The sequence below is a fragment of the Nasonia vitripennis genome, chromosome 1 (assembly GCF_009193385.2).
Source record: "Nasonia vitripennis strain AsymCx chromosome 1, Nvit_psr_1.1, whole genome shotgun sequence".
NCBI classification, from domain to species: Eukaryota; Metazoa; Arthropoda; class Insecta; order Hymenoptera; family Pteromalidae; genus Nasonia; species Nasonia vitripennis.
In genome coordinates this window covers 2,372,316-2,395,172 of record NC_045757.1, presented here as the reverse complement: position 1 = coordinate 2,395,172, position 22,857 = coordinate 2,372,316, and the positions used below count along the sequence as shown (strand labels likewise).

Below are 22,857 nucleotides of genomic sequence, written 5' to 3'. Positions count from 1 at the left end.
AAAAAATCGCACGTAACGGCGGCCTCGGGTCTTTCCACCTTTTTCCATTTTTTACACGCCTCCGCCCAGCCAGTCCTGCAAAATATAAAGTTCAATCTAAATGCAAATTCGAGCTACTGCCGCTAGACGGCTTCGCTTCGCGAGCAGAGCCCGCGGATGAGACGCCGGCGAAAACTTCGTCAACTCTTGGAAGGAGTGTACGTGCTTTTTCCCCGTCTCTCGCGCGGCCGCACAGCTATTGTCTTGTTGTCCGGGCAACTTTGCCCTGCGCTCGAACATGAACGTCCTCTCCTGGCTGCGATAAACGATGCCCTTCTTGCTTACCAAATGTTAAGGCTACTCATGAATATTGATTTTGAAAATTAAAGTACACGAGGGCCACGTACTTTTCAATATATCATCTTTATTCATCTCAATAATGCAACGTTGATATATAATTTAATGGTAAACGGTTATATACGTATTATATTTACATGATACATAAGTTTATAGCTCTGATTTTACATTAAACTTCTTTTATATATGTACAATAAACAGCTCGCTCTCTTACTCTCGCGCACACGTTTACATCGTTATATTACGTTTCTAAATATATTGTATAGGTATATACGAATCTAATTTTTTTTCTCAAGAATCACGTTGTTTTTATACAGACGCAGGTATTGGGACTATACGCGATTTTACAATGATGTAACTGCAAAATTTGAGTGTTTCAGTATAGTCGTAAAGTGGAAGGAACGATTTGCATAGAGTACTAGACGAAGCTTATAGTATATACCTTTTTTGTTACAATTCATGCTTGCACAAGACTATATAGATACTTTTCTTCTGTCGTCGTTATAAAAAAGATACTTTGCTATTATTCCCTATTATGACCGGACGTTATATGTCACACGGAAGCAACAATAGATGCAGGATTCTTTGAATAGGTGTATCGTTATTTACAAAAAATGTACTGTTAGATATATATTTAAAAAAACTTAAAGCAGATTATTTAACAAACTTTTTTTAGAAAATTTCCTCGACGTTGAGCACACTTGGACCCTCGCGGTATTTTTCGATTAGTGTTTTTGTACGCAAATGTTCCGACGTCTATATATTAGTGAATTTGCTAAAAATACGAATTTCGTAATAAAGGGAAAGTAAAAAATTAATGAAAATATACCTAGTGATTGAACTTTTGCGCTACACTTTACGTACTGTACGAAAGTGTATAGAACTATGATACGAAAATATTATAAAACTGTATAATGTACAAATCTATACATACATAGCTACAAATACGAATATATATGTAGTAGATTTTAATAAATTCACATACGTTAAACACTTTGACTGCGACAGAAACGAAAATTTGTGTCATATTCCATTGCATGTAAGTCAGTTGAATTATATGTCGCTAAATAATACATGTAATAATAACCTGGAAGCAAACAATTTCTGGCCACAAAATTGGCACTTTGATTTTTGCGCTGGAAATATTTCAATCGAAAACGTTGCTTCGATACAGTAAGTCGTTAAAATGTATACAATCGTAAAAATCATTCGATCTCGTTACATTTAGTTTGTTTGGTGCAGCGCGTGTAATGAAAGTCGCGTATTAAAGATCCTATCCGTCCTTTTGAATAAGTGGTTTTTTATTATTATTTTTTATATTATACATTATACTCTTCTAACTTTATACATTTTAAGCCGCAGATGACAGTAATTTCAAGAAGGCAGGTTGCTTGGAAAAGAAGCAGGTTATATTAGAATATTTGCGCTAACGAAAAGATATCATCACAGACAGAATTTCAGTTGAAATAAAAAACTGAAGATTAACAACCTTATCTAAACGTATACATAATAACAATACTTGAAACGTCTGATAAATTTAAAAGTAAAAAAATATACTTATGCACTTTTGGAGAAGGACTTACTCTTTAAAACAATAAGAGAAAGCTCGACTTATGAGAAAACTTTGAGATTTTCTTAGCGCGGAAGATAAACGACGACATATTTGAATTAAAAAGCTTTTTCTCGTTTAGAACCTTTGCAGTGCAGAAGAGACCGAGAAATTCCTTGCCATTAAATAGGTAAATGACGTAGAAAAGAAGAAATTTTCTTCTCGCTAATGTCACGAGAAAAATGGTGTTCATCCTTGCATCATTTGCAAGATGCTTATTTTTTTTCTTCTAAATCTACAGTTTTTAAAGCCTGGACCACAATATTCGCGATTCAACGCGAACAACTACCTTAATTAATAATATATTTAATCTACGATACATGGTTTTTTACATTATCTTAATGTATAATATTATATCACAATTATATAAATATAAATGCATGGAATTTTGAAACTTGTCTATAATATCCGTCATATTATATATAGTAGATCGATTCAAAAGCTTGACAGTTTTTTGTTTGTACGAAATAAAATCACTGAAATTTGGTATATATTTATGTTATCTCCACGTGCATACCTACCATTATTTATATGTATAAATGTCATTGTAGTTATTACCGATTCTTTATAATCAAAAAGTTTTATCAAACTTTATTAGTGTTTATCTACTATATACCTACAATATTTCTTAGAAGCCATGAACTACTTCGATATAAACAATTACAACCTTCTTGTAACTAAAAAACTATTCGTTCGTAAATTTGTTTATATCTTCTGAATGTTAACCCGTTTTTTAATTATAATTCATACCTTATAACATAAGTTAGTAATATTGTATTCCCTTACATATTATTCTTATAGAGTATGGATATCTAAACAACATTATGATATATTTTGTGATTAATTTTCAAACTGTGTAACGCGAGTTAATTTATTTTAATGTATACATACACACGTGATCATATAAGATAATCTTGAAAAAATACACTCCTACCACCCAGAAAATAGAATAATTGCACTGCGTTACTATATAATCGTGTTAAATAAATATCTCAGTTACATTACGACAGCACCTAATTTTCACTAGATTCGCACAGTAATTTATTATAATTAGTTACATCCGATTAGATTCTACACTTTGCGCGCATTGAGAGAAAATAATTGTCTAAATGAAACTTTTAATTCCGTGTTTGAAAATCGGTTCAACTGGAGCAATGCTCGTAAAATGTTTTTTCATCGGTTCGATTTGTAATTAAAAAGTTTACCAAAGATATAGCACATATACAAGTCGTAAGATCTTTTCAACAGAAAGTACACGCTGAAGTTGTACCGATGTTCTCACAAAAATGTCCCGACGCGAATTGTCACACTTAAGTTTGAAGAGATATCGTAATTTTTTAAAGGCTCCATGAAACAGTTTACTTCCCTCATAATCTTTCAACAAACCAATCTCCATATATCCTCTGCAACGATGTATACACGTATACTATACGTATACAGTCTTATCTGTTTAACAAGCAATCGATATATACGTCTGGCGTATACTGTTATTTAGAAGCTTGTCTGCATGAGAATAGTGGAATCGATATGAAAATAGGACATGCGAATTCGTATACCCACGTCATTGTTTCCATTTATATATGAATTGTGGGAATTCATTTTTATCATCAACGAGCTTATTTTATATACCGCTGCTTCCAGGTGATCTATTTCATTTTCGATCTCGGCACTTATTTTCTCTCAGTGCCGCAATGTATCCTATCGTTAAATTTCTTCACATTTTATACTCGTATAACATGTTTCTAAATTTCGTTGTGCCTCGCGTGATGCGATCGTTGCATCGATGTCGTGAATTTTTTCAGCCGAAAGCGTGTTAATTAAATTCAATTATTCTCGTGTACAGGATTTTTTTTTAAATAAATGCCGCCACCGCGATGCCAAACAGAGCATAAATTTTAATGCGCCAGCTTGGGTTTTAAAAATAAAATTCTGATGTGCCCTTTGGATAGTGCGCGCAATGCATATTGGGTACAATAAAATATTTTATAAACGCAGCAACAACATTTTATCTTTACGCGAACTTGCAGCAGCAGACGTGGAACGAAGAGGAAATAAAAACTCGTCCGCAATCGAACGATCGATCAGAATGGCGGCGGCCTTCGTAATTGAATTTCCGCGGTTTGAAATCGGAGCTCAATTTTGGCAGACCGACATGACTGTCTCTCTTTTTCCCGATGAAATGTTTCGTTATACGTATATATATATATATAGATTTTCAGTTCGCAATGTTGGCAATCGGTTTATCGTCCGGCCATCTATCAAAAAAATGCCTTTTTCCTCCGGTAAGTGCAAACATTCGTAAAGTTTTTTTCGCGAAAGCCATTAAAAGTTTTCGGTGAAAAACATCCACGTGTACACACTTTTATCAAAACTTCCATTATCACGACGCTGATGGTATACAGCTGAAAAACTTCCAAACATCGCGAGCAACGATTCGCTGGCAAAGCATCGCTATACACGGAATTTTACACATTATAACCTCACGTGTCTAAATATATATGTCTAATCGCAAGAGGCGCCCGCGCCATCTTGGATCGCGCGTCCGCCATTTCGTGCACTCGCGCCATTTTATGTACAACTCGCGAGCGTGCCCATTCGATACACGGGCGCGTTGCCACGTCGGCGACGAAATCATCGAAAAACGAAGAAGATTCGAAGATTTTGTCGCCTGATTTATGACCGACGTCGCGCGCGCCACCTGTATATATACGCTTTTATAATTATTAACGTTATGGACCCGTTTTCGAACCACTGCGCAGTTGCAAATGTCAAAATATAAAGTGACATGGCGAATAAATCAGTAGTTATTACCCACATTCTTACAAGACTATTCGTGAAAGACGCCGTATGTTGTTTTTTTTCTTTTCTCTAGCTTTTTTTTAGGTCGCGTTCGTTTTCTGTTTTCGATTTCGCGGAATAGCCGCAGACGGGATACCGGATTAATGAAAAGCTGTGCCTGTGCTCTACACACTACGCCTATTTTCGGCGGAATCGATACACACACACACATGTACATACACACGTACACATCCCATGCGATCCTGTACTCTATACAGCCGCTCGACGTTGAGAGGTATACGCACTTCACTCAAAGTAATGGACCTTGCGAATTGCTCGGCTGTTACGGCGCCAAGCGCCGGCAATTTCGGGAATTGCGCCTCTTTTAGTTTGAGTGATGGATCGTGCGAGCCGCCGTTTTTCTTTGTTCGAGCCACTGGGTTCGTGTTCACTGCTGCGCGAGACGTTTTAATTGAAATTATCCTGTTCTCGGTTCTGCCACCAAATTAATCATTCAAAAGATCCTTGATTTTTTGTATACTAGTAGTCGCAAAAAATAACGCTTCGTCCGTATAGAATGTATGCGTTCAAGCCTGCTAATATAAATCCACGCATAGGAGCCATATGGATTTGCCGAGATTCCTTTTTCTACTACCCCCCCCCCCCCTCGCGAGCAATTGACCTGTCTTTTGCGCGATACCGGTATACATAGAGGAGAGAAGGAAAAAGCCAGCACAAGGGACGCGGCGGCGCGACCTCAATTTTAAAGGACGATTTCATTATGAGGCGAAAATATGTATTTGAATAAACGGAATTGGTTATCTTGCTTCGAAACTAGACCTCTGATTATTTTTTTAATGAGAAAATCATCGCCGCAGGATCGCAAGGGATTATTTTTGCGTGCAGGTTTTTTTGACGAGTACATTTCGTTCTAAAGACGGATTGCTCAGGTCCCTACTGAAAACGTGTCGATATCTCTCTACAGCTTAATCGTATGTATATGTGTAGCATGACGTAACACTGCGGTATATCTAATATGCGTTATAATTATACATACTCTGTTATATATTTTCTTTTCAATGATGATTATTTGATTAACGTATGTATATTATGTATATAATATATAATTGACACTTTGTTCGCGAATACGCGCTAATTATGTATATCTAGGGACAAACCTCTTCACCCCCGCGCTCTCGGTATAGAAAAAAGTAGTCTTTGTTGCGTCGTCGATCCTGTACACTCTCGCATTTTATATATGTTATATACTTCTAGTTTTATGTGTCTCGTTAGCTCGTAATATCTTCTTCATCTTCTTCTTCTTCTTCGAGGTGGGTAAAAAAAGTATATCGAGAAAATTAGCGTAGTAGCCTACAGCGAAATTGTTCATTGCAACATAATTCATTGTATTTTATCAACCTCGGGCGACATTGCTCATAGTCAAAGAAATCGATGTCGTCTACATAGTATGTCTTTCTTATCTCGAAAATCGCCTAGATAACACAGGAGTGAACAGACAAAAGGCTCACCAACTTTTCCACGTCCATCGCTGAGAAAACGATGAAGAAAGAAGTCAATCCACTCGACAGCGACGTTTGCATGTCATTACTCGCGGCTCTTTGCTCAATCGATTTTATACATTGCGTGTATTCTATACATACTATGTGCCTCGCGCGACGAAGATGAAAAAGCTCGTGTGTCGAGAAGCTTACTCGCTACGTTCTATCCTTATATCTATATCATAAGTTATAGGAGCGTTAACAGCTGTTGCGATCTGCGCACGTGCACGTACGTACCTATATATATATACATATGGAAACGCGAAAAACATATACACAGGGCGTATATAGCTAGGAGCATTTCTCACAACCGTCTCTGCAGGCGCTGCTCTAACTCTGTAAAATATCGATTCGGGAATATTTTCAGCCCGCGAACTTTGCGGGTCGCGGTGTGTTTTCACTGTGTTGCATATTCACTTGGCGCGACGCGCACGCGATCGATCTATGCAATTCATGAAAAGTACGACTAAAAGGAAAACGCATAATGCCGTATATATTTTAATGCCATCGGCTGGAATAATGCTCGGCCGAGACGCGTACAATTGTTTCTTATCGAGTAAAAAAATCATGACGAAGCTTTGTGTGTGTCTTTGAATTATCTATACACGTAGACGGCGTACGCGTGGGCGGTTTTCTCTCGAGCGAGCGCCACACACGAATCTCTCGACTATAAAAATTCAGCGGCTTGAGAAAGAGAAAAAGAGAGAGGAAAAAGACGACGAAGAGAAAGAAAGATAGGGAGAGGATGTGCGGAGCTGCTGACACGTTTCCTTTCGCTTATTTTATTCCAGGCGTGTGTGTGCGTTGAAATTTAATTGGAACGCCGGAAGCTTTATTTGCTCGATCGATGTGTATAACGCGTGAAGGATTTTATGGATTTTTCGCTGAGTAATTCGCGAGCGAAGCTTGTCGATCGCGCAACTTTGTAAAAGTGTAATAAATTACCATTGCGTCTATTGGAGCATCAAACTAGCAGGACCATATTTCAAAGTTTGAAACAATTTCAGAGACAAATGATGCCCGGAGTGTGGGTTACGGCTTTTTGTTGTTGTTTATGCGATGAAACAATTTTCCGGTTTTCTATGTACCCAATTCCATTAAAATTTCACATCAACTTTTTCCCGAGCATCGGCTCTCACGACAGCTTTCGCTTTTCGCTTCGTGTGTTATTAATTATTTGACGAGGTGGTAATCGATGGTCTGCGTGGAAAGTCCACACATCAAAGCAAGACTCCGGTACACGGCGTATACGCGCTGTAAATGTGTAAAAAGGCCCTGTCGTTAGCGACGATCAATTAAATAACCGGTCTTTATCTAACACAGACATCGAACATTTAATGCCTCGGCGATCCGGACGAGAAAATATTCATGGACGTGTAGTGTAATTAATTACTTTGTTTCCTCCGGGTACGGCGCGTGGTGATATAATTTCCAATCAAGGTAATCATCGCGCGCGCGCGCGCGCGAGAAACATCATCATCGCTAATAACGCCCCGCGCGCGTATATAATCACACGTACACACGGCTCACCTCGGAACGTCAACAAGAATATAACAGCGAAGCAACGAACGAATAACTGTCGCATCGACCTTGCGGAGGTCACCTCACAGCCAGGGAAAAACTCGGGCTCGAGCGAAAGAAAACGTATCATCTCGTGTGCGGCGCACCCCCCCCCCCCTTCACGGCAACGCTCTCCCCCTAAAACATCGTTGACGTCCCACGCGCCAAGGAACGCTCCGCCAATCCATCCTACGGTCCGCAAAACAATCGCGAGCGCACGTAAAAACTCGGAGGAGGAGAGAAACAAAAACGTATACAGTCCTCGATATCCTTTTTCCCTCGAACGGCGAACTCGCCGAGAAACGAGTGTATATATATATACCTTCCATCAACGTAATTGCGACTACGGCCGAACCTTTCGAATGTCTAACGAAATGGCGAAATGAAAGCTTTTGCCTGCAAAGCCCCTGGCTATTGAATCGACTTAAATATATCTCTTAAGGGGTTGCGATCGCTGAAGATAATCCATCGAGTATACTCAAATTTTCGATAAACCAAGCTACTTTCGACTCGATCGGTAAAGCAGGCGGAATGTGCTCGCAGCCCCCTAAAATCTAAAATTGCTCAACTCGCATGCGCGCGTCTCGGCGAAGAAAATCAAGATGATATACCCAAAGAGCATCGCTACATTCCGTTCTCAGTGAAGCACGAGCAGCGGAGTCATCGATCAGAGCTCGATAATGTCGGGGGCGCGAAACTGCACCATGCTCGAGTACTTGCTCTCAGCCACGAGTTGCTGCTGTTGCTGTTGCTGCTGCTGCTGCTGTTGAGCCTCGGCACAGGCGAGCCTCAGAGCCTCGAGAGCCGGTGTTGACTCGCCTGGATCGTTCTCCTCCTCGTTCTCAATTTCCTCCTCCTCGTCCACCTCCTCGAGAATCTGGCCCTCGAACGCCCCCGCGGCTTTGTCGTGGCGGCGAGCGCTCGCACCACCGACTGATAAGGTCGATTTCGACGACTCGCGAAACTCTCTCTGGCGCATGGAATGTCTTGGTTATTTGTACCTGAGAACAGAGGACGATGTGCGTTTTGTGGTGAAAATTGACACTTTGAGCGGACTTTCTAACTGCTCGTTAATTACGATCTATATTTATAATTGGATCCCTTAGGGCGCGCTCTATCAACTTTCTCAACTGTTTCTTTTGGATATATCGGATGGCGTCACGCAATAGCTGTAGCTGCGGAACACTTCAACTTTGTTATCAGATAAAGTAGCCCGATATCTTGCGCGGCTCGGCTTCTTATACTTCAACGGAATTTCAAGTGGTTCAACCTTGTTATCAAAAAGTTTTCAGGACCTCGGGCGAAGTTTGACAAAAAAATGTCTAATAATTTAAAAAGTCGATTTTTCGTTGACTTTTCCTCTACGTATAATAAGTTCGATCGTTCGTCCGATAACAAAAATGAAATTTTCAGGCACTGCGCATTCGCGAAGTCGAAAGTACGCCTCCTTATCGGATCCACGAGCACGTCATCGCGTACAACAAAAGTTCACAAGTGTATTCGACTAATTAGGTTTCGAGCAATTCGCTGAATATTTTATTTCCCGTATTGCATGCGATTTTTATTCAAAGCTCGGTCGGTTAAGTATATACGTACAAACGAAAAAAATTTCACATGCATCTAGAACGCGTTAATGGCAGAAAGTATATCATTACGTATACGAAATTACAAGAAAGTCAGCTGTAATGGCCTTTTACCCCTCGACAATATATGCTTGTAGAATTATTCAAAGTATTACTCGCCAATCTCGCTTTTATTGTTTATACAACCTAGAGCAGCGGCACATACAGGAGAGAATAAAAAAGCGCTGACGTGATAAAAGCTCTCAAATCTCATTTCGTATATCGCGCGCGAGATTTGCACACTTGCATCACGAAAGCTCGCTCGTACAGTGCGCAAGCTCGACCTTTTTTTCTTCCCCGTTATAGAAATCGCGAAGGAAATATTTTCTAAATTAATTCCGCTCGCTTCGTGTATGTTTGATCAGAATTTAATTAAAACGCCGGGCTGTGTTTGCCTCTATATTACTTCCGCGCGAATGATAACAAAGCTTCTCCCCTTATTACAAGTTAATTAGCTCATGGCAAACGTAAAGATTTCCGGTATTATTTAAGAGACTTTCTATAACTATTCGTGAATTCAGAAGAACGTTTTATTGTATGTGCGCGTATCCCTTTCAAAGTCAACACGAGCCGTACGAGCGAGTAATAATCGCGATTTGCCACGATGTAGATGCGTCGGGTCGAACTAACGCGGCCGCGGAACGACGGCAGCTGCCTGAACCACACGCGTACACGGGCAAACACAAACATTGGTCCGGGTCAGCTAGTCTACACTCTGCGATTTGGATTTGCGCGAGAGAATTGTGGTGCATAATTCTGTTTGCCGATTGTTCGGTTTTGTTTATTTCAATGCAGGTGGATAGTGACGGAGAGTAATAAAGCGAAGAGGATCGTAATAAAACTCACCTCTCTGGCCAAGGACATGCTAAAATCCTGCAGAACAATAGACCCAGGCCGGTTATGAGACCGGCAAAGATGACCACGTAGACAATGAAGAGGTGAGCCAAGGAGAATATGTACAGGGTTTTGTGACACCATTGGTTGGGCTCGAAGAGGGTGGGAGCGTAGTCGGGCCATCGTATACTGAGTATCCAGTAGTTACCTGCAACAGAAAAAGTGAAAAAATTGCTTCTTTCAACTCAACGGCAATAAAGTTAACTAGATCCATCATAAAACGTTCGTAACAAGCCATCGGTATCCAGCTGATGACAAATCCGATCGACTTCGTTTTTAATTAAAAACTTGGACAATTTATCGCGCAATTTTCCGGCCCGTCGTCGCCGGAGTCCATAAAAAAAAGGAGGACGAATAAGGTCGCGGTTTATATGAAGCTCTCAGAGCGGGCGGCCGGAAAAAAATTAAAAACTGCCGAGATACCTACACACCGTATACATACCTATATATAAAACTTTTAAGCGGACTGGCGAAGCGCGGAACATCGATCGCCGAGTATGTGGCTTTGCTTAACGCCCCGACCGGCTGACACGACGCGGACGTACTCCGCTTGTAATTGGGCTCTCCCGAGTCTTTCGGCGGCGCTTTTCGATGGCCCGTATACATATATACATATTGAGAGGAAGCGAGTTACCGCTTTGCGGGTATGGAATCGCGGAGATGGAATCCCTTTTGGGGTTACGCGAAGGTCGACCTTAATGAAATTTGCTTTTTATTCATCGGGAGATTTCGAGAATAGCTTTCGGAGCAGAAAATATTCAAGGAGGACCGGAAGCCAATTCAAAATTAAAAAGTGGATGAACCACGACATACAGTTAGCCTCCGTTATATGTAACTGTCCGTCCCTTTACGGACGAGTAATTATAGCGAAATCCAGATATTCAAAATCGCCTTCCGAACCACGTTAAACCGATCCCGTCGAAAAATTCCGTCAGCGCAGACAAAAGAAAGCTCATGCGGATCGTTATAACAAGGCAAGCTGTTTGTTACGAGGCTTTTCAGTGGTAACTGCTTGTTAGCGTCAGCCGTTGGTCGGTCGCGCCTGTCGTTAGGCAACCGCCGACGCTCGAGCGCAAGCATGGAAGAGGCTCGTCAGGAACCTCCTGATACGCGCTTGTTGTTTGCTTTTGTTCCGATCATAATGGATTTTTCGTTAAACCGATATGCCGCGGAAAAAAAAAGAACAAAAGTCCCGATTTTCCCGTCCGGTCGAAAGATTGAAATTATGAGGCGGAAAACAAAGCAATCGCAGTCGCTGCGGGAAACGCAACGGCAGAGGGGGAGGGGGGGGGGATGTATAGGGCCGGCCGATTATCGACCTCGATGTATATGCGGAGAGAGGGAAATTTTCAGGGTCGAGCAGACTAGACTCTCGCGTGCGGAATAAGCCAGAGCTTCCGGTCTCCTTTCTCTCCCCCTGCCCCCTCTTCGATAAGAATCTTATCGGGCCAGTCGACGTCGAATATCGCTTTCTGCCCCTGCTGTTCATCCTCCGTACAGCTGTGTAGGGTGAAGAGGACGGCTATAAATTTTGTCAAGAGCTGAGGAGATAGGATAAAAAGCTTCCTCGGGTACGACAGGCAGAGCCCTGTGGAATTGCAATCGAAGCACGGATTTGCGAGCTTGAGCCTATGTGATATTTTCTGTTTAGATGCCATTTGGATATCGCGCTTACAAAGGTATATACGTGAAGGATGATTAATGGGGATTTTCGGAAGGAAGACGTATACTCACCAAGGACGAACCAGCCGACGAGGAAGCACGAGAGGGCTACGGAGACGAGCTTTTTGAAGGATATGTGCGACCTAGAGCTCGGCACGGTCAGCACCTCCGGTCGTCTCGATCGTATCTGCGAGTAGAGGGTCCAGAACATTCGTATGCCGCCCAGTGTGCCGCCCACTACCATGTACACCGGGATGTTCGGACCTCTCGGGCAATCCCTGATGTACTGCACACCTGCAAAAACGTTTCAGACGTGCGTGTATTTTCGTTAGTAATACCAAATGGCGAAACACTCAACGAGGCACTTGGCTTTTCCGAGCAAACAAGAGTATACGAGCTAAAATTTCAACTCGCCGCGAAACTTTTGTATTTTCCTGTTGGCATTATGTTATACGGAGAGCTACATCATCCCCGTCAAATCCGCCGGTGTAGCGTATACTCGAATGAAGTGTCCAAAGTTCACTTCAGCGCGCAGTTTCAGCTCTGTCCTATTGACTTTCCGAAGAGACTTCGAACCGGGGATTTCCTTTTCACGCGGCCGAACTGAACGAGGCGCCAAGTTCTATATGCCTCGGATCCTTTATTCGCGCGGTACTCTTTTACCGGATGCTATTACAACAAGCTCTTTCAGGCTATTTATTACATTTTCGAGCAAATATATAGGAAAATTTATAGTAGAAGCGTATTCGAGGCAGTTCTCGCGTACACGTTTAATCAACCAGCGGGATTCGATCGATGACTTTCTACGATTTCCTCGACCAAGCTTGCCAAACTGCCAGGTACTTAGACGAAGCTCGATGGTTTCCAGCAACGTCGAGCTCGTCAACTTGGCGTGTAAAGTACTACACGAGAATCTGGCTACGCGAATAATTTTCACATAACTTAATGCTAATCACGCGTTCGACCACACAAGGCTGCTGTAGCGCAAGGAGTGTCCTGGTTCGATGTCCTTTTGCCCTTTAAAGATCCCCGAGCATGCGAGCAGTTGTTTTTTTTTTTGCGCGCGTGAATCTATTTCAATTGCGGACAACGATTCGAATAACGGACGAGCTACACTTATAATAGGTCGTGCGCGCGCTCTAACGCTCATAAACAATAATGCACAATCAGATTATGTCCAGGTTTGCATGTCTAAGCTATTGACCTGAATTTCGTATAATGCAATCTTAAAATGATCAATTTGCGGCGCGTGAACTCGTTTGCATACCGATAATGCATGCTCCCAAAGTAATATGCATAAAATAGCACAGTATACAGTCGCGACTCGCTCCGAATAAGGGCCGACGAGCGATGGATTTGTATAAGAATAAATTGAGCTTGTTAAAATAAAACTGGCAAAACAAACCTCGCGCTTTCTCTCTGTCCAAACAAGGGATATATAAGGCTACGGAGAAGAGGGCAAATAGACGTCTTTCTCTCTCATTCTCTCTACGTAGACAAGTGTAGACTTACCGAGTATCAACATGAATATAGGCATCGTGGAGAGGAAGGCGAGAAAAATGGTGACGATCATGGTCTTGCTGACGACCCTCAGGGCACGGAACACAAAGTCGCAGGTGCCGTTGGCCTCGAGGTGCGCGTCCTTCAGCTGGAAGACGAGAGAACCGTAGGCGGCTACGCCCATGGGACCACCACACGAGCCGGAGCCACCTTTCTCCGCGATGCTCGTATTGCCGGCGCACAGCCGTCGCGACTCGTCGCCTGAAAACTTTAAGTCGGCTCTCTCAGTTTGAAGCCCTCGTTTTTGCATTATTAACGCGATAGCAGAGGGGTTCTCGAACGCATTTCAAACTTTGCTGGAATGTTGCTTTTTGGGCAACATGGGCAAAGTCGGTAAATTTGGCTTTATGCTATAGAGAGTTGTGCTGATCGAGACATCAATTATCAAGATTGTGTGCGCCCGTATCGAGCTCGAAGCAATTTATGCGGCGTGTATAGAGTGGGACGACGGATTAAACTGTGGCCTGTGCACACCTGACAGGGTCATCAAAATGCGTCTAGTCGCTATACAGTATACTCCCCCGAGTACCTGCACGAGAGGCGGGAAGGAGGAAGCTACGTCTCTAAGCGCCGCGAGCGTATATGACTGACATTTGCGCAAAGCGTATTAGAGCAGCTAAACTCGTCCTGGATATCGCTTCGCCTTACAGCCGGAAAGTGGAATCACGCTTAATTTCATGGTACAATTACGCTTTGTTGGATGACGTCTGCTCGGTTGTCAGCTTCCAGCAGGTCTTTTTATTCGATCAGTATATCTATACTGATCAAATCAGTACTGGTTTGAAATGCCTATACCAAGAAAACCAACGAAAGCAAATGAACCAAATGCGTCAAGCAGCTTCGCGGTTGCCGAGCTGGCTACTGCAGGAGATTTTTCGAGCGCATCAAACCGGTTCGGATAAAATGTACAAACTCTATTCTTAGCAGAAGGTGGCCTGCCTTCGATGCAGTAGCCGGTGTGCAAGCGGAGGGAAACGTTGAAGGGATCTGGCAGAGCTGCTCGCACGAACAAGTGCTGTTCTAATAATTTCCTGATTACGAGTGCAAAGATTAATACGCAAGTAAAATGATTTTTTTCAATAACCTACATTTGTTTAAACTGGGTTTCCAACGCTTCCTAATTATTCTACCGCAGAACAAGTTTGGCAAAGTGTTCGTAACCATGACAGCCGGAACGAAACTAATCGGCAGCCTAGTCCTCTTGAACTTACTTCTCGCGACATGTTCCCAAGAAGATCGGGCGTTCAAAAACGAATGGTCCGGAGAAGTTGTGCGACTGAAGAAGAGTTATCACCTCCAGCTATCCAACAACTATCCGTCTTCAGCTTGGATATTCTGGAGAAACGACGGCAAGGAGGATCATCCTTACCTCGCAGTCAAACGTTACTCTTTCGACGGTAAGCTCGATCAGTAAGAAAAAAGGTGAACTTGTCATCTCACACGAATCCGTCATTCAGGCGCACATTACGGGACCTGCGAGGTGCCGCTGAACTGCTCGACGTACACGTTGTTCTACCTGACGAGCCTCTTCTCGCTGGACAACGACACCGAGGTCTGCTCGCTGATCAAGTACCAGGGCTCCGAGATCGAGTACTCGGGCATCTACGTCATCAACATGACAGATTGCCGGCTGACGAGTGTCGAGTCGGCCCGCGACTATCACGCCGACTATCCCATATTCGCTTTCGACTACCACAGGAGCGAATTCGAGGTCTTTCATCACGCTGACAAACGCAAGCAAAGACTCTGCGACGGCGACGTCTGCAGGCAGAGCTTCGACCTGGCCAGGAGCCACATGAGCCGACCGGAACCCTTCGAGCTCTCCCGCAGGGACAGACCTCATCTATTCTACGTCGATTCGGTCGGACGTCGCTCCAGCGACGATGGTTATTACTTCGTCATCCAGTACGGCCGGCTGTACTACGGAGGTGAGTTTTCTTCGTTTTCCTCTTACCCACGTGAATATAATTCAAAACTAATTCCCCTACATGCACATCGGCAGGTATGTACGTCGTCTCGACGAGCTCCAGCGGCGAGTCTCTCGGCTCCCTGGACATCTACGAAGGCCAATGCGAGCAGTGCGCCAAGGACGTGAGCTTCGATCACAACCTGTTCGGCACCTGCTTCGTCGCGGAGAAGCACCCGGCCACGGTCAAGTGTCGCCAGATAGATCCGCGCATGAAGGTCCTGATGAATCGCACCTACGACTTTGCCCACAAGGTCCATCACCTGTCGATGCACAACGTCCGGGACGGCGGGTATGTTCTACTGGTCAGATACTGCGTTAACGAGGACTGCAAAAAGATCCGGTCCCACGTGACGAAAGCTTCTCTCGACGGGGTCGATTATGGAAGACACGTCGAGTTCCGCGTGGAGCAGGATTCCGACTGCGAGGAGTACCCCTACTTCTCCTACAAGACGACCGTCGGGTTCTTCGAGCAGAACGGAGAAGTCTGCATGATGTACAGGTGCTTCAAAAATCAGGACAATAAGCTCTATGCCAGTCACAACGTCGACGTCATGTGCTTGTAATCATCACCCGAAATCATGTAGATTAAATAAACGAACTAAAGCAGTTGTCTCAGGTACGAAAGATCAGACAAAAATGTATTCAGCTTTTCGATAAACTAAAGCGGAGTAGAGGGAAGCTATGTGCAAAGCTGGGCATTAACGTCCAGTAGCTTAACGCATAAAGAGGATGCGAGCAAGAAACGAAAAAAGTCAAAACAAGCTACAGCCCGTTTATCCCGTCGTCAAAAGACTTTAATTAATATTCATTCGGGGGCAAAGTAGCGCAGCCTCCGGAATTCATCATTAATTATACGCGTCTCGCGTTTTATCTAAGAGGTTTATCTAGATTGCCTAGACGTTTTCCATCCCCTGCTCAAGATTAAAATGGTGTTTGATTTGCTGCTTCGCTTACGCCTCCGATGCTCGCGCCATCATCGTCATTATTATGATTATCATTATCGGGCTTTGCACGTGTTGTATCGCGCGCGCGACTGAATTTCGCCGAGGTTCGCTCGCTCGAGAGTTTTATGTACACCGACGCGGTGGAAATTACTTTTGGAGATTTTCCAGCTCACTCGAGCCTTCATGAATACGAGAAGAAAGTGGGAGGATTCCTTTATCATTTTGTCTTTCGTCGGGAGAGAAAATCAGACGACGCTTGCTCCTGAAAATATAATGGAACACGAGGTGCGACAGTCTGTCTTTCCGACAAGTCGGCCTGAAATTTCGAAGAAAAAGTGGACGCATTTTTTTCAAACCTTGCCAATTTTTCGCAAATTAGTTAGAAGATCAAACGCTGAAATTCGTTAAAGACACCAATCCCCTTAACAAATCGAACTTCGACTCCATAATTCTCTGAAGAGCGAAACCTTGATCACTTACCTGTGACACGGAGCTACTGGCTCGCCTCGACGAGTCGCCCCAGGAATTGGTCGTTCCATAGCCGAGGTTCACTTGAGCTGCTGCTGTCGGAGCTGCGGTTGTTCCGCCCGATCGAACGCTTCCCGAGTTCTCTCCGCGCTGACGATACGGCGAAGTGCTTCGATTCTTCGCTGTACCTAATTAACAGAAGAGTAAAGGAGAGAAATTCAATTAGCCAGTGTCTGCTCAGATTTTTCGCTGATTTTACGTTGCCGCGGGGAAAATGTAATGTCAACTTTGCGAGAGAGATGAAAAAAGTAAATTGAGCGTTTGTGTATAAGAAGAGTGGTTGTATAACTCCGTGATATAACATTTGTTCACTTCATTCGTTGTAGAATTTTATGACTTGAATTTTTTTCGAGTGCACCACGAGTATAAGAGGTAGAATAAAAAAGAAATCACCCAATAACGAAGTTAAATCGCGATAAACTTTTAGCCGTTTGCCGAGCATTTAAAAATCACGATAACTTAATTCTCGGCTTGTGTAAATTATCAATTACAGGCCATAATTTTGATCGAAATAGCTTAAGGCCAAACAAGTCGAACTGCGAGTCCTGCTCTCGCGGTAACTCCGTTATCTCGACGCGATCGCGGTTTCAGTGAGTAACTTGTATACTTTGTTATCGCACTGCCGCATCATCCTCTCGAAAAATGCCGCGTTCCAACAAGCCCTCGCGCGACTACGCTAATAAATTTAAACTCGGTTAACCCCGCCGGGGATCAAATTTAAATTGTGGATATGGATTTTCAGATCGACGATAAAAGTGTACGAGAAGCTGTTTAAACATCGTTTTATCGCGTTCGCGCGAATAATTCCAGCAAAGGGTCGAGCTTCGATTGATAATTTCGAGTACACATATTTGAGCAGCGAAAAATAAAAACACGATATCCAGCAGGGCGCTCGAGCGTGTTTGCTTTATTTAATCCGGCGCGCACTCCGAGGATATTCGGCTGCAAACGTAAACGTCGAGGCTTTACGCGTTCGTAAATCGTAAACGCCAAGGGTGAACACACGTGTGTGTGTATGTATGTGTGTGTGTATATATATATATATATATATATATATATATATATAAAATGTATAACGTGCGAGCGCATATTTTCGCGAGAAACTGGCTGGCATTTTATCAGTCGTTACTATTTCCGCGGCAACGTTGCCGTAGAGTTGTAAATATTTTTCCACGTAATTCGCTCTTTATTCTCCTGGTTTGAAAGTTTTTCCGACGTGCCGTGGGCGCGAGAGATGACCGAAAGGCAAATCCGGCACGGCGATCGTAAAAGTAGTGACCTCTACGCGACCACCGACGCACAAGCCTCGCCAGCGGCTATAAAAACCGACGCTTTTTATGCTCAACCTGACATTTGAATTTTTTCTAATATAGCACGTTGACGTGAACATGGCAGGCTTGCCTGGACTAGAATATTCGATGATTTTAGGGTGGAAAATAAATGTTTCATTCGTTTTTGGGTTGAATATATATATATATATATATATATATATATATATATATATATATATATATATATATATATATATATATATATATATATATATATATATATATATATATATATATATATATATATATATATATATATATATATATATATATATATATATATATATATATATATATATATATATATATATATATATATATATATATATATATATATATATATATATATATATATTTGATAATCCACCAGATGCCCAAAGAACGCTTTAGTCGCTAATTAAACCGACCGAGATCATATTCCAGCCCCCGGAAAACAATTCCCACTGCGCAACAGCGAAATCGCGCCAAGAGGAATGGCCGGACTGGCTATTCCTGTGCCTCGTAAAAGCTGCGCGCGAGAGGGAGGCAGGTCGAAAATAACCTGCGTCCTGATGAATAAAAAAAGGACTTATAGCGCTGCGCAGTTACATCGGACGCGAAATTACGCTTTTCCCACCCACCGCAATCGATACTTCTCTCTCCACCCGGAAGCTTTGCGTCGACATCGTGTGCTTTGCTCTCTTATAGTCTCGCCGTAGGCCCTTCTTATCCCCGGGCGAAGAGTGTATTGAATCGACTTTTCGCAGTTGACGCGCGCATAGCTCGCGGAGTTGGGGTAATGAAGACTATGTGCGACGATGAGGGAGATATTATACGACGTCAAAGGAAACTGAATAGGAGCTTCGCCGGCCAAGGCATATGCTTATGCATTTTACATGCGACCCTGATTTCGATGCAGATGCGCGGAGCTTCGAAAATTGAATTCGATGTAGCGGATTTTATTACACGCGACTAATTACCGCACTGGCGACTTCGATCAAGAGGAGAAGGAAAATAAAAGCTGAAATTATTTCCGACCTGACCGAAGCACTTGCGCGAGTTTGGCCGAGTGAGGGAAAGAAGGTCAGGAAAAGGGGAAGACCGGATGTAAGTGACACGGGATCGCAAGCTGCGAAAGAAGCCGAATAAGAAGGGACGGAGTATCGATCGATCGATTTGTTATTCAAAGCTTTATTATGATGTTTCGAGCCGGTAGAGCGCTCACTCTATTCGGGCGTGACTTATATCACTTTGGCACTGATGCTATCAAATCCTAGCTTACATCCCTGAAAATGTTTGCTGTTATTGAAAAAAAAAAAAAAAAAAAAATGAAGGCATTCTAGAAAAAATTCAATGACTAAAACCTATACCAAACACAGTCCGCGGAATCGAAATGCAATCCATTCATCGCATCAGCAATTCAATAGGAATCCAGCGCTTCCTCCGAATAAATAAGTGCTCCGGCACGCAATTCTCATGCGGAGATCGGAGCGTTACCTAACTTAATCAAACAGCCCGCCGAACTATCTTCTTCGGTATAGTAACTCCGTATACATAATGCGATAGAGGGATCATCTCGACTGTACGTTCCCCGATAAACGACGAGGCCGATACACGCACTCGAGCCACTGCGTCGCAGACGTTGGATCGATGCCATTATCTCGTTTGCAAGTCAGGAAATATCGGCGAGACTTGAAATGAGATTGAAATTTCAAATATAATTTTCGATGAATTTTTCCTCGTTTCTGTGAGAAATATCACGGTGGAAAGATTTTCTATCGGAAAATCCGATGGATTTAATTGTACGAATTTCGTACATTTTGTGTTGTATAGCAGCCACTGGGGCCAAACGCGTTCTCTGCTCTGAGTCCATTATTCCGCGGGGAAATCGCCCAAGTGATATTCTCGCTTCCTTTCTACGTTCAATTACACGTAGGAGGACAAGCAGTTTGCGTACATTTCAGGGCAATTGAAAAGTGCTTTTTGAGTTTTTCTGATGATTGAAGAGAACTCGTAGCGTTGATAAGTAATTCCGTTCTTGAACATGATATTGCAGACATTTGAGATTTGAAAAGAATTTTAACTTCTATCTGCCTAAAGCAATGAGTCAGTCTTTGAAGACTTATCAACGCTTGCACGCATGAATGACTCCGTTGAAGCTATATATATATGCTTATCACTCGTTCTGATAGGATACTATGTATTCATTTATCTGCAAAAATAGCATAAATCGAAAATCAAGCTTAGTTAGTCTGTACACGCACTGGCAGTAGCATCGTTCGGAAGTTGTTGAAATTCAGTGTCGTTTTGAGAAAATTATTGTGCAAATTCATACGTGAATATGAAGGATTATACCGCTGTTAAATTATTGTTGGTGTTTCTGTCACATTGTAGTGCAGCCTCGTTTGGGCCTCTAACAACTATTCCTCCGCAGCCTCCGCAACATGATTGCAGCATAGCGTTAAATTTATCAAATATGAACTTTGGTCCAAAACTAAGTTCTAACTTTATCTCAAGTCCCTACATTAGAAACCTGACGCTGCAGAACAATCTTTTAGTTGGTTTTGAATATGGTACCTTCGATGGCGTGCCCAATTTGGAATATCTGGATCTTTCGCATAACAATTTGAATTTAAATAAGTTGTTTTCTTTTGGCGGACACCAGAAATTGAAAACTTTACTATTGGATTATAATAATGCCGGCGCAGATAATTCACATCCAATGACAACTCCAGATTATTACAACTATGGATATGGCACGACTGAGAATTATTACCATAACAGAAATATCAATTCAAACTTCTTACAAATCAATCTCATGGAAAAGTTTCCAGAATTGAAAGATCTTTCGCTTCGATACATCAACATGCAAAGTGCATCTAGTGGCTGGAATTATAACTTTCCCAACCTTTATCGTTTAGATATTTCGGGAAATAAGTTTCAGAAGCCAATTCATCATATTTTCGGTGATATTCTTTCTATTATAAAAAGTTTAATTCTAGTAGACACCAATTTGACAAAATTTGGAGGTTCGTCATTATTCAAAAACATACAGACCTTGAATGTAGCTCACAATAATTTCAACTTACTCAGCTACAGTGATTGCGACGACGACACTTTCTGTTTAAATAACTTCGATAATTTAGAATACTTAAATATATCCAACTGCGCAATCCGTAGTATAAATCTAGACGCCTTCAAGAGTCTTGTAAATTTACTCGAGTTAGACATGTCAGACAATCAGTTTTATCAAATACCTGATGGAGCGTTCAATAATTTGACAATATTGACGCGTTTAGATCTGAGTCGTAATAAACTCAGTGGTATACCTAAAATTTCGAATTTACCAAACTTATCAACTCTGATACTGAATGACATGAAAACTGACATGATCTCCATATTTATGGAAACTGAATTACCGAATCTGAAGAGCCTTTCTTTACAAGGCAACAATATACAGTATATCTCAGAAAAGTTTATAACTAATTTGCCAATGTTGCAAGAACTTGATTTGAGCAACAATCGCATTGAAACGCTGCCAGTATGGGAGTCACCAAACATTCTTTCTAAACTTTATTTAAATCAGAATAATATTAGAAACTTTGATAACATAACATCAGTAATAACCGACTCATTACAAATATTGGACATCGGGAATAACCCGTTAAAGAAAATCGAAGTAAAATCTTTAAAAAAATTGTCCGACGATGCAATCATTATTTTATAAACTTTTCTTTCATTAATATATTGTTATAATCCAAATAATAAAGTATGTAATCTTCGAATCAAATCATACAAATGAATGTCTATATCAAAAAATTATTTTAATTTTTATGCATAAGTTTGTAATATTAAATAAACCATCAAAAATATTCACCCTGTGCTTCTATTCATTTAAACATCTTTTCTACAGTGCAATACATTGTATTTGTGTCATTGCCTCGTACAGTGTAACGTAAAGCTATTAGATAATCGATAATATAGATCCCGAGTCACGGCACATGTTAGAACTGCGACGGGCTCATAAACTCGCAGCACTCCTCAATGGGCTCATTGAAATTACAATGAAAATATTCACCTTTGAATATGATTTAAAAAAAAAAACATATATAAGTAACAAATGCCTACAAGTTCGTTTTTGACACACCTACATTGGAATTTCGGAATGTGTATCAACAATTCTAAATCCTCAACAAACCTCCATACCAATTCGACGAAAAATCATTCTAAATATATTCAATAATTCAGCAACAAACAAGCGCACTGCCTGACAAATCTCTCAACAACCGGTAAGTAAAACGCCGAAGCTTCAATTCTCTCGGCATAAGCTGCATATATATATATATCGCGCAACAGACCAAAGGTTCGCACTCTAAGCAGCATCAAAGCCATATCAGCCTCTCAGTGGGCCGCGGGCGAAATTGGCTTGGGCGAACGTGATACGGTCGCGAAAACGTTTTGAAAGCCATATATCCCTCTGCTTCCGATCTGTATACAACCGAGCGCACTACGTGCCGGACATGTGT

General features: G+C 42.0%; 2 protein-coding genes across 4 annotated transcripts in view; one reads left to right on the top strand and one right to left on the bottom strand.

Annotated features, from left to right (window-relative positions):
- Nucleotides 1-383: 383 nt before the first annotated feature.
- LOC100677905 overlaps nucleotides 384-22,857 on the bottom strand; it is a 56,405-nt gene continuing 33,931 nt past the window's right edge. For all 3 annotated transcript variants that reach the window (XM_031922254.1, XM_016983898.2, XM_031922253.1), the window contains 5 exons: nucleotides 16,974-17,149; nucleotides 13,533-13,788; nucleotides 12,093-12,314; nucleotides 10,311-10,506; nucleotides 384-8,843 (listed from right to left, as the gene is read on the bottom strand). In XM_031922254.1, coding sequence (XP_031778114.1) covers nucleotides 8,834-8,843; nucleotides 10,311-10,506; nucleotides 12,093-12,314; nucleotides 13,533-13,788; nucleotides 16,974-17,149 — 860 coding nt within the window. In that variant the 3' untranslated portion in view covers nucleotides 384-8,833. The remainder of the gene's footprint in view (nucleotides 8,844-10,310; nucleotides 10,507-12,092; nucleotides 12,315-13,532; nucleotides 13,789-16,973; nucleotides 17,150-22,857) is intronic.
- LOC107980893 lies at nucleotides 14,497-16,229 on the top strand. The gene is made up of 4 exons (XM_016983955.2): nucleotides 14,497-14,641; nucleotides 14,716-14,977; nucleotides 15,038-15,508; nucleotides 15,583-16,229. The coding sequence occupies exons 2-4, from the start codon at nucleotides 14,743-14,745 to the stop codon at nucleotides 16,110-16,112; spliced, it is 1,236 nt and encodes a 411-aa protein (XP_016839444.1). The 5' UTR covers nucleotides 14,497-14,641; nucleotides 14,716-14,742; the 3' UTR covers nucleotides 16,113-16,229.